We start from the raw sequence: 12,577 nt of genomic DNA, 5'->3' as shown, positions 1-12,577 counted from the left end.
CATGCAGTTGGTTTAAGTCGATCATGTAAACAGCACTAACAATAACCAACAATTTGAGAAATGTATTCATCAACAATCAATCATCAGTAATCCGTTGCATCTTATCCAACAATCAATCATTGTATGTTTCAGAGTCAATAACCGGCAGCTCCAAAAGTGCAGGTTCAAGTAAGTATACATTAGATCGTAGATTGTAATATTGTTTGCATTCGATTGATTGGTGGATCGCAGAACAAGGGGAGACACCACAGTGAAAAAAGTGATTGTTTTTGTTCCCTGCTCATTTTCGTTTTCTTTCTGATTCTTCACTTTGAACCTCTTCTGGTTACTCTGCTGTATTTTATTCTATACTAGCATTTAGGGCCCGGCTTCTCCCGGGGTGGCCTCAAAGGCATTGAAAGGCAAGTGCTGGCCACTGAGAGTGTCAATATATTAAATTCCTACTTGCATGATTTTTATGGAATGAGTTACCTCCCTTTCTTACAAAAATTCCAGATAATTGACCAGCAGGTTCAACTGATCATGCTACACCATAAGAGTTACCTCCTGTCCATGGATAACAAAGCAAGAGTTACCTCCCTTAGCTTCTAGACATTTCTGGAACTGTCCGGTTGATTTGTCCTTCTTCATTTTTTCTCCTCACAGGAGCCATACAGAGTCTCTAATATGCCTGACATAGTGTGCTTGCTACAGGTGAACACTATATATATAGGCTGTATTCAATAAAGGGGAGGTCCATAATCTGAGAAAGGAAATACTGAATCAAGAAACTAAAACCCAGGTGCACATCTGCGGCCCCTAGGGAGTGTGCATGCACAATATCTTGTTCCTGCCCCCTCCCTTCTCGGAGCTTTGGCGATCACAGACAGACAGACACACACACACACACACACACACACACACACACACACACACACACACACACACACACACACACACAGACAGACACTCTCTTTTATTTATATGTATAGATCAGAGTTAATCATAAAGGTCTAAATGAACAATGTATGTGTATGCAATTAGGTATTGAAAAGACACAAACCAGCTCCCAAAACATGCGTATGTTTGAGAGATTACTGTGAGTTAAAAAAAATATCGTCAACGGTGTTCACGTTTGTATGACTAGAAGGAGTTGTCTTTTCTTTGAGAAGAATAGTTGTTGACGCGGGCAACGGACAATTTCGTTTACTGATTTCCCGCCAATTGTAACAGCAACTTGGAGACATTCCAATGAGCCGAAGAGAACCGATGAAGATTCCGGAAGATTCTGAATGAAGAGTTTTCCCTGTTGACCAATCGAATCGCGGATATTAAACTTCGTTTCTGCTCGATCTAGTTTCGGTTCTATTTGGCCTTCCCAGATTGCAGTATTCTTTATCTCCGCCAAAACTGACCAAAGCCGATGTGAAATAACTACGGCTGCGTTTTTACTTTGATATCTTTCTGGGAACTTCAGTTTGTCACAAATTCGGATCAAGTGCAGGATCAACAGAAGGTTGACAGAAAAGTACGATTCGAAAGCGTCGTCTGCTAGTGCTATAAACGAAAAGGAACATCGAGTTTTAGTGAATTCTTCTTCATCTAGAAGAAAAATTGACTATACCGCTTCCCTTGCAACGGATAGGGTGGAGCAATAAATCACCACCAGTGGTGTACGTGTGAGGAACGTTGTCCTGGGCGTTATGCACGAGCACCTTATTTTAGAGTTGCGTGCGACAATAAGGACAACAGGAAATTCGGCAGCTGTGGCAACGAGAAAACAGCCCCCATTGTCAGATAGCTTCAGTCAGACATAGTGTAAGTGAACTTGGTCAACGCTGCTTGTGAAATACTGACATCCCATCTGGATGCTTCTAACAGATGTCAGTGAACATCTACAGCAGGAATGTCATCTTGCTCCACTAATATTTTGGCCGCTATATTCAATACAAAATGGCGGAAATGGGGATGTTTACATATTTCCGCTAATAGTTGGGTGTTTGTGGACACACTTTACGCCTGTTCCTGTGTTAATGAGTGTGACAAAGGCGTTGAAAAAGGTTTTATCTTTGTAGGATAAACGGAAAAGGCAATATTTTACATTTTGTACTACATATTGTGTTTTTTTTTGCTGTATTGTGAACCCTTTCCTAGCAGTTTGTTTTCAGACTCCTGTTGTGCTGAAATGAAGCAACCATCTACAAGTCGTGGGACTGCTTCTGGGATTGTCATTAAACTCTGCATACTTATTTTGGCAGGATTTGCGGAAAGCAAATTCACATTGCAACGATACTGACAGCATTATAGAGAGACACAAGCATAATGACCAAACATATCTCAAATGAATAGGGAAAATCAGGGAAAAAAACAATGTTCTAAATCACTAAAGTCAAATCACCTGGCATAACTTGGGCTATTCATCCTTCACAAGTAAAAACAACTCTTGCAAGACTGCGTAAACGTCAACAAACTCCTGTTGAGGAAATACCAGCAGATCAGGGAACACATATTTCACCCGAGAGTGAGGCTGGGCCTGTTAGTAATTCTCTGAAGTTTACGTGTGTTCCATCCAAGCAATTTGGAACCACTGCAGCAATACCATTGTAAGCGAGTGTGGTACAAGCGCAGGCCCCTACAGAAGCAGCAGAGTAACGGGAAAAGTCACCAACTTTCTTGGAGACAAAGTGACATTTGTACAGCTTCTTGATGTCAAGAAACCACTAATGATTGTACCAGCAACTCGTACTGACTCAACATTGACGATGCTTCATGGTGCAGGAGATTGAGCCTCATATGACACTATTCTGCGACTGGATACTGCCATTGCAAATGACATCTTCAACTGGTATCAGGATCATGGGGAAGAAGTGATTCCCAGGAATGTCTCCTAAGGAACACAAAAGGGATACATTCCATTTGCCAAAGACAACATGGACATTAATGAAGACACTCTAAGTGGCATGGCTACTTTCTGCGCAAGTTTCCCTGTGAATGCCAGATCAATTTGGACATTCCGCCTGCATCTTCGAGTTTTCGTTATGCCACCAAGCTTCACTGTCGTAAAAGAAGCCAGCAGGAAGAATAAACAAAAACACAGAACGACATTTTCCTAGAAACGTTGAAACACCGCGGTATGATGACAAGGTACCCTTGTGTGCAGTTGCTGACTTGGCCTGGACATCTTCTCTACAACAGCAGCAAGATGGAGAACAAGTTCGAGGGGGAGTAGATTCAAGAAAAAAGTCTCAAAGTCTGATCTTCTCAAGACAGAACTAGGCCCATGTCTGATCATAAATGTTCCATCCCATGACTTTGACACTATTTGGACAGTAATCAAGACGTGTCGAGCAATGACATAACAACGAGGTGAACAGTTCACAGTGACGACTTTCGTTGAGCATCTCTTCTGCAAGACCAACATGTCTTTATAACTGTTACTTTACCGAATTGTGTAAGATTCCTCTTTGACCACACATTTAAACACCTCCGAATTTCTTGGAGCTTGTTTTCATAATTAATGTTCACTATTTCCTCCAAGTTCACAGAAAAAGGTATGCCGAGCACTCTGAATACAGTTGGGTTCCACGTCAAATTTGATTCTGGCATAAAGTTGACATTTGATTTTTTATAGGACCCTATCCACACAACAGAAGATTTATCATAATTTATCGCAAGTCCAGATAATAATGCAAAATGTGTTAACACTTTAATGCAGGCACAGTAAGATTCTTTGGTACCATTTTGAAAGAAGGTTGTGTCATCCGCAAACTGAGATAGGAGAATCTCTCTATCAACCTTGATTCCATGTATATTTCCATTCTGACGAATCATAATAGACAAAATCTCTGCACACAGAAGGTACAAGTATGGCGACAGGGGATCCCTCTGCCTGGTACCACGCTCTACACTGAACCACTTGGAGTACTGACCATTCACATTCACGCAAGACATAATATCACACACAAAAATGTAAATCAATCGTCTTATGTCATCCCCAAAATTTATTTTTGGGGGGCGATTTTTCAGGAGATATGATGTGCGTCCCTGTGTTTAAAACAAACATGATGTGCGTGTCCCTGTGTTTAAAACAAACATGATGTGCGTGTCCCTGTGTTTAAAACAAACATGATGTGCGTGTCCCTGTGTTTAAAACAAACATGATGTGCGTGTCCCTGTGTTTAAAACAAACATGATGTACGTGTCGCTGTGTTTAAAACAAACATGATGTACGTGTCCCTGTGTTTAAAACAAACATGATGTGCGTGTCCCTGTGTTTAAAACAAACATGATGTACGTGTCCCTGTGTTTAAAACAAACATGATGTGCGTGTCCCTGTAATGAAAAAAAAGACATGATCTGCCTGTCCCTGTGTTTGTTGCAGACATGATTTGCGTGTCCCTGTGTTTGTAACAGACATGATTTGCGTGTCCCTGTGTTCGAAACAGACATGATATGCGTGTCCCTGTGTTTAAAACTGACACGATGTGCGTAACCCTATGTTTCAGCTTCCCTCGCGGTTGTTAGTGGCCTGGGGTTAGCAGCTTGTATCATAGCTCTAGCTATCGGCTTCGTGGGCTTCAAGCGCCACCAAAACAAAACTTCAGGTTTCTCGTTTTATCCACATGCACGCTTCCATTGGTCACTTGTGGGCACTCGTCGCGGTTGCTTCACACACACACACGTACAAACAAACAAATGCGCGCACACACACGCACGCACACACACACAAACATACACATTCACACACACTCTAACACACACACACACACACACACACACGCACACACACACACACACACAACTACACGCACACACACAGAAACAAAGTCACGCACGCAAACACACACATACAAATTCACACTCACATATACACAGAGCCTGCAGACACTTAACACTATTGCCATTTTACCAATTAGACCTACCTGGACTGATAGTAGGTGACTTGCTTATTTTTATATCGTTCAAACCTCGACCTTTTTAAATTATCTATGTATGTGTTTGTGTGGAAAGAACAGCTTTCCCCAGAAAACTGAGGGCCTCAAAGGGGGGGTATCATCACGATCACGGGAAGGGAAATTTTAGCTTTCACGATCACAGTTACCTTGATTTTTGTTTTCACGATCACAAACACCTTGACGAATAGAGGATCATAAAGTGATACAGCTGTGAAAAATGTACGTTGAAAATAAAATGCTTTGCAATAATGCCCATCACGATCACGAAAACAAATGACGATCACGATCACGAGATTTGATTTTTTTGTCATCACGGATCACGGGCAAAGTCCCATCACGATCACAGAAATGGAAATTTCGGCAATCACGGTCACAGAAAGGTCAAAAAACGCCAATCACGATCACGATTTTAAACCCTTTGGGGCCCTCAAAACTAATGCACAGATATTCATGAAACTTGAGATGAAGATCGTATTCCCATTCGGTGTTTTTGTCTCTACATTTTTAGATAAATATATTTGATGACGTCATACCAGTCTGTTCAAAGCAGTAAGGGCCGCACTGTGACGACCGTATTTTTGAGCAACCTGAACAATCGGGAGGTTTTAGAAATGAGCGGTGTTAGGCCGTTGACATTTCTCATCTGATTTTCAAGCTAAAGCTTCCAAATTTTAAACACTGGTAGGTTTGGATGATCCTGGGAAAAAACCTCAGTTTGGTTTGTTTTTGTCAAATTTCAAGTTCACAGCATGTAAGAGTTTGTTGCAGAAGATTTATCACAATTGAACATATCCACTGAGCTATCAAGAAAACAAATCAGACCTCATCAAGTTAGGATGCCAATGTTTGTTTCATTTGAGATCACAAGCTAGTGTATAGGGTACTTAATTTAAAGGCTCATTCCGCCTCACAGGAGGTTTACATCACGATGACATCTTTTCACTAAAACAACAATACTAACCTGATTGACCACATTAGCAATGGCATTTAACAACATTAATGTTTGTATTTTACCCCATTTTTCAGCGGCGACAGACCTTCGGAGAAAAGGGTGAGCATACGGTGTAATCATTCGTTGGTTGGTCGACTGGGTGGCAGGTTGCCGACTTGCTTAGTTGATTGGTTGGTTGTTTGGGTCACCTAACCCAAGAGGTTCTGGGTCCTTTTCGAGGACAGTTGTGGGTACTTTTTCTTGGTTGGTTGGTTATTATGTTTGAACGGCCCGTCAGTCAATATCGTTATCCTGGACCCAGTTTGTGACTACGTCTGCAGTTTATAACTGGTATCTGTCAGTAATGGCACAAAGAAGACGCTCTTTGGCTGTCCCTTACTTCGTAAATAGTCTATATTAGATGGATGATATTTCTAGGAGACTCGATTAGTCAGGTGGGAGACTCGAGTTGACCAGAAGGGAGACCCACGGGCACCAGGGGACAGTATCCAGGGGAGACTAAGGCAGATCGGAGCTGAATTGTGTTCTTTGTTTCGTTGACAAGCCAAGTGATTGGTATTCTCGGTATACTGTTCTGCTTTGAGGAAGGTTTCCGTGTCCTTGCAGAGCCGCTAGGATGCAAAACATCCAAAACCTTGCCTGTGAGGTGGACGAGTCGTTGGCCATCAAGCATGGGGGTACAGGTCAGTCACGCCGTCAGTCACACCGTTAGTCACTCACACTGTCAGTCACTCACACCGTCATTCACACTATCAGTCAGTCACACCGTCAGTCAGTCACACCGTCAGTCAGTCTCACCGTCAATCACTCACGCCGTCAGTCACACCGTTAGTCAGTCACTCACACCGTCAGTCACTCACACCGTCAGTATCTCACACCGTCAGTCAGTCTCACCGTCAGTCACTCACACCGTCAGTCACTCACACCGTCAGTCAATCACACCGTTAGTCAGTCACACCATCAGTCAGTCACACCGTCAGTCAGTCACACCGTTAGTCATACTTTTAGCCACACTTTTATTCACACTGTCAGTTATACTGTTTGTCACACTGTCAGTCAGTCACACAGTCAAGTCATTCTTTCAGTCACACCATCAGTCAGTCACACCATCAGTCAGTCACACCGTCAGTCAGACACTGTCAGTCACACCATCAGTCAGTCACACCGTCAGTCAGACACACCGTCAGTCAGACACTGTCAGTCACACCATCAGTCAGTCACACCATCAGTCAGTCACACCGTCAGTCAGTCACACCATCAGTCAGTCACACCATCAGTCAGTCACACCGTCAGTCAGTCACACCATCAGTCAGTCACACCATCAGTCAGTCACACCATCAGTCAGTCACACCGTCAGTCAGTCACACCGTCAGTCAGTCACACCATCAGTCAGTCACACCATCAGTCAGTCACACCATCAGTCAGTCACACCATCAGTCAGTCACACCGTCAGTCAGTCACACCGTCAGTCAGTCACACCATCAGTCAGTCACACCATCAGTCAGTCACACCGTCAGTCAGTCACACCGTCAGTCACACCATCAGTCAGTCACACCATCAGTCAGTCACACCATCAGTCAGTCACACCATCAGTCAGTCACACCATCAGTCAGTCACACCATCAGTCAGTCACACCGTCAGTCAGTCACACTGTCAGTCACACTGTCAGTCACATTCAGACTGAAGTCGTATCGTCGTGTCCAATGACTGATTTGCTGTGTGTGTGACAGGGGCCGCGCCGTCAGACATGGACCCCGCCAACACTGCGGGAGTACAAGGCTCCGTCGTGTCTGAGGGAATCCCAATTCTGGGTGACAACCCCAACACCGCCCCTCCACAGTCTGAAGGAATCCCAAGTCTGGCCCCAGACATCCAAAACACCACCCCTCTCGAGTCTGAGGGAATCCCAAATATGACCCCAGACATCCAAAACACTGCCCTTCCAGAGTCTGAGGGAATCCCAAGTATGACCCCAGACATCCAAAACACTGCCCTTCCAGAGTCTGAGAGAATCCCAAGTCTGGCCCCAGACAGCCAAAACAACGCCCCTAAAGAGTCTGCGGGAATGTTTAAAGCGATGTTTGGGTGAGCCCGAAGTCCAGCCCTTACACAGCCACAGCACCACCCCTACACAGCCACACCACCGCCCCTACACAGCCACACCACCGCCCCTACACAGCCACACCACCGCCCCTACACAGCCTCACCACCGCCCCTACACAGCCACACCACCGCCCGCTACACAGCCACACCACCGCCCCTACACAGCCACACCACCGCCCCTACACAGCCACAACACCGCCCCTACACAGCCACACCACCACCACCACACAGCCACAACACCGCCCCTACACAGCCACAACACCGCCCCTACACAGCCACACCACCGCCCCTACACAGCCACACCACCGCCCCTACACAGCCACACCACCGCCCCTACACAGCCACACCACCGCCCCTACACAGCCACGCCACCGCCCCTACACAGCCACACCACCGCCCCTACACAGCCACACCACCGCCCCTACACAGCCACACCACCGCCCCTACACAGCCACACCACCGCCCCTACACAGCCACAACACCGCCCCTACACAGCCACACCACCACCACCACACAGCCACAACACCGCCCCTACACAGCCACAACACCGCCCCTACACAGCCACACCACCGCCCCTACACAGCCACACCACCGCCCCTACACAGCCACACCACCGCCCCTACACAGCCACACCACCGCCCCTACACAGCCACAACACCGCCCCTACACAGCCACACCACCACCCCTACACAGCCACAACACCGCCCCTACACAGCCACACCACCGCCCCCACACAGCCACACTACCGCCCCTACACAGCCACAACACCGCCCCTACACAGCCACAACACCGCCCCTACACAGCCCCAACACCGCCCCTACACAGCCACAACACCGCCCCTACACAGCCCCAACACCGCGCCTACGCAGCCACAACACCGCCCCTACACAGCCACTACACCGCCCCTACACAGCCACAACACCGCCCCTACGCAGCCACAACACCGCCCCTACACAGCCACAACACCGCCCCTACACAGCCGCTACACCGCCCCTACACAGCCACAACACCGCCCCTACGCAGCCACAACACCGCCCCTACACAGCCACAACACCGCCCCTACACAGCCACAACACCGCCCCTACACAGCCACAACACCACCACTACACAGCCACAACACCGCCCCTACACAGCCACTACACAGCCACAACACCGCCTCTACACAGCCACACCACCGCCCCTACACAGCCACAACACCGCCCCTACACAGCCACAACACCGCCCCTACACAGCCACTACACAGCCACAACACCGCCCCTACACAGCCACTACACCGCCCCTACACAGCCACAACACCGCCCCTACGCAGCCACAACACCGCCCCTACACAGCCACTACACCGCCCCTACACAGCCACAACACCGCCCCTACACAGCCACTACACCGCCCCTACACAGCCACAACACCGCCCCTACGCAGCCACAACACCGCCCCTACACAGCCACAACACCGCCCCTACACAGCCACAACACCGCCCATACACAGCCACAACACCGCCCCTATACAGCCACAACACCGCCCCTACACAGCCACAACACCGCCCCTACACAGTCAGCCACAACACCGCCCCTACACAGCCACACCACCGCCCCTACACAGCCACAACACCGCCCCTACACAGCCACAACACCGCCCCTACACAGCCACAACACCGCCCCTACACAGCCACAACACCGCCCCTACACAGCCACAACACCGCCCCTACACAGCCACACCACAGCCCCTACGCAGCCACAACACCGCCCCTACACAGCCACAACACCGCCCCTACGCAGCCACAACACCGCCCCTACACAGCCACACCACAGCCCCTACACAGCCACAACACCGCCCCTACACAGCCCCAACACCGCCCCTACACAGCCACAACACCGCCCCTACACAGCCACAACACCGCCCCTACACACCCACAACACCGCCCCTACACAGCCACAACACCGCCCCTACACAGCCACAACACCGCCCCTACACAGCCACAACACCGCCCCTACACAGCCACAACACCGCCCCTACACAGCCACACCACCGCCCCTACACAGCCACAACACCGCCCCTACACAGCCACAACACCGCCCCTACACAGCCACAACACCGCCCCTACACAGCCACAACACCGCCCCTACACAGCCACAACACCGCCCCTACACAGCCACAACACCGCCCCTACACAGCCACAACACCGCCCCTACACAGCCACAACACCGCCCCTACACAGCCACACCACCGCCCCTACACAGCCACAACACAGCCCCTACACAGCCACAACACCGCCCCTACACAGCCCCAACACCGCCCCTACACAGCCACAACACCGCCCCTACACAGCCCCAACACCGCCCCTACACAGCCACAACACCGCCCCTACACACCCACAACACCGCCCCTACACAGCCACAACACCGCCCCTACACAGCCACAACACCGCCCCTACACAGCCACAACACCGCCCCTACACAGCCACACCACCGCCCCTACACAGCCACACCACCGCCCCTACACAGCCACAACACCGCCCCTACACAGCCACAACACCGCCCCTACACAGCCACAACACCGCCCCTACACAGCCACAACACCGCCCCTACACAGCCACAACACCGCCCCTACACAGCCACAACACCGCCCCTACACAGCCACAACACCGCCCCTACACAGCCACACCACCGCCCCTACACAGCCACAACACCGCCCCTACACAGCCACAACACCGCCCCTACACAGCCACAACACCGCCCCTACACAGCCACAACACCGCCCCTACACAGCCACAACACCGCCCCTACACAGCCACAACACCGCCCCTACACAGCCACAACACCGCCCATACACAGCCACAACACCGCCCCTACACAGCAAGAACACAGCCACAACACCGCCCCCATACAGCCACAACACCGCCCCTACACAGCCACAACACCGCCCCTACACAGTCAGCCACAACACCGCCCCTACACAGCCACAACACCGCCCCTACACAGCCACACCACCGCCCCTACACACCCACAACAAATCAAAAGAGGCCTTTGGGCAAAATTTCCCTCATAAAACTTCTTTGAAATTGTGTTTAATACTGTACCTTAACTCAACAGTAAAAACAATTAACATGTACAGCTTGAAAGTGTATTAACTATGCCAGTGAATAATCGCATGCGAAACCAGTTTAAACTGTTGCACAAGAAATTTGGTTGATTAAAATCATCAAAGGCCGAAGCTGTGTTTTAATTTTTTGAGTCACTTGAGAAAAAGTGACTCTATGTAATCGGTCAGTGTTAGTCTGTCCGGCCGGCCGTCCGGCCGGCCGTCCGGCCGGCCGTCCGTAGACACCACCTTAACGTTGGACTTTTCTCGGAAACTATCAAAGCGATCGGGCTCATATTTTGTTTAGTCGTGACCTCCAATGACCTCTACACTTTAACGATGGTTTCGTTGACCTTTGACCTTTTTCAAGGTCACAGGTCAGCGTCAAAGGAAAAATTAGACATTTTATATCTTTGACAAAGTATCTCGGAAACTATCAAAGCGATCGGGCTCATATTTTGTTTAGTCGTGACCTCCAATGACCTCTACACTTTAACGATGGTTTCGTTGACCTTTGACCTTTTTCAAGGTCACAGGTCAGCGTCAAAGGAAAAATTAGACATTTTATATCTTTGACAAAGTTCATCGGATGTGATTGAAACTTTGTAGGATTATTCTTTACATCAAAGTATTTACATCTGTAGCCTTTTACGAACGTTATCAGAAAAACAAGGGAGATAACTAGCCTTTTCTGTTCGGCAACACACAACTTAACGTTGGGCTTTTCTCGGAAACTATAAAAGTGACCGGGCTCAAATTTTATGTGAACGTGACTCATTGTGTTGTGAATAGCAATTTCTTCCTGTCCATCTGATGCCTCATATAATATTCAGAACTGCGAAAGTGACTCGATCGAGCGTTTGCTCTTCTTGTTTTAAAAGGGGGTGCGGAAACATGTTTTGTTTGGGTTACATGTGTTTTATTTATTTATTTGGTGTTTAACGTCGTTTTCAACCACGAAGGTTATATCGCGACGGGTTACATGTGTTGCAAAGTATTTGAAATGACAGTATTACTGTATTGTATATACAGTGGTGCCTGTGTGTGTGTGTGTGTGTGTGTGTGTGTGTGTGTGTGTGTGTGTGTGTGTGTGTGTTTATGCTTCCTTGTAAAATAACGTTCAGTTCAGTTCAGCTCGCTAAATTAGAATTCCTCGCGGCGAGAATTGCCTAAGAAACGCTACTTCCTCGCCACACTCGCCAAATCTAGCGTCTAAGAAACGGAGGACTGGCTAAACAAGAGCAGCACAAAACATTGAAAGGACGAAGGCCCATCGACTGCCTGCACTGTGATTTAGGTCAGCACGTGTTTTGCGTGGAATTGTGTAACATAGCAGTACGTAGGCAGTCTCTAGTTATACGGTTTAAAGGAAAACGACATCATATGATAGACGGGGACACTTGAATATAATAGGAAATACAAAGTTTGGACCCTAACTAAGACCGAGCTGGCCGTAATAACGCAGAGTTTATTGTTTTCGTTTATATCTTTAATATCTGGCAACTCCCGT

General features: G+C 48.3%; 2 protein-coding genes across 2 annotated transcripts in view; both read left to right on the top strand.

Moving 5' to 3' along the window:
- LOC138948360 (uncharacterized) overlaps window positions 1-8,071 on the top strand; it is a 139,897-nt gene extending 131,826 nt beyond the window's left edge. The window contains exons 35-39 of the mRNA XM_070319892.1: window positions 133-168; window positions 4,485-4,583; window positions 5,961-5,985; window positions 6,493-6,569; window positions 7,617-8,071. Of these exons, the coding sequence (XP_070175993.1) occupies window positions 133-168; window positions 4,485-4,583; window positions 5,961-5,985; window positions 6,493-6,569; window positions 7,617-7,975 (596 nt within the window). The 3' untranslated portion in view covers window positions 7,976-8,071. The remainder of the gene's footprint in view (window positions 1-132; window positions 169-4,484; window positions 4,584-5,960; window positions 5,986-6,492; window positions 6,570-7,616) is intronic.
- A 365-nt stretch (window positions 8,072-8,436) lies between these two features.
- On the top strand, window positions 8,437-11,034 carry LOC138948474 (uncharacterized; the record flags this gene model as incomplete). The annotated part of the gene is made up of 1 exon (XM_070320028.1): window positions 8,437-11,034. A coding segment is annotated over one exon (2,598 nt), but the record flags the coding sequence as incomplete, so codon positions are not given.
- Between the last annotated feature and the right edge of the window lie 1,543 nt (window positions 11,035-12,577).

This window comes from Littorina saxatilis, linkage group LG15 (genome assembly GCF_037325665.1).
Source record: "Littorina saxatilis isolate snail1 linkage group LG15, US_GU_Lsax_2.0, whole genome shotgun sequence".
NCBI classification, from domain to species: Eukaryota; Metazoa; Mollusca; class Gastropoda; order Littorinimorpha; family Littorinidae; genus Littorina; species Littorina saxatilis.
The sequence above is the reverse complement of the archived record's forward strand: the minus strand, read 5'-3'. Positions and strand labels throughout refer to the sequence as shown.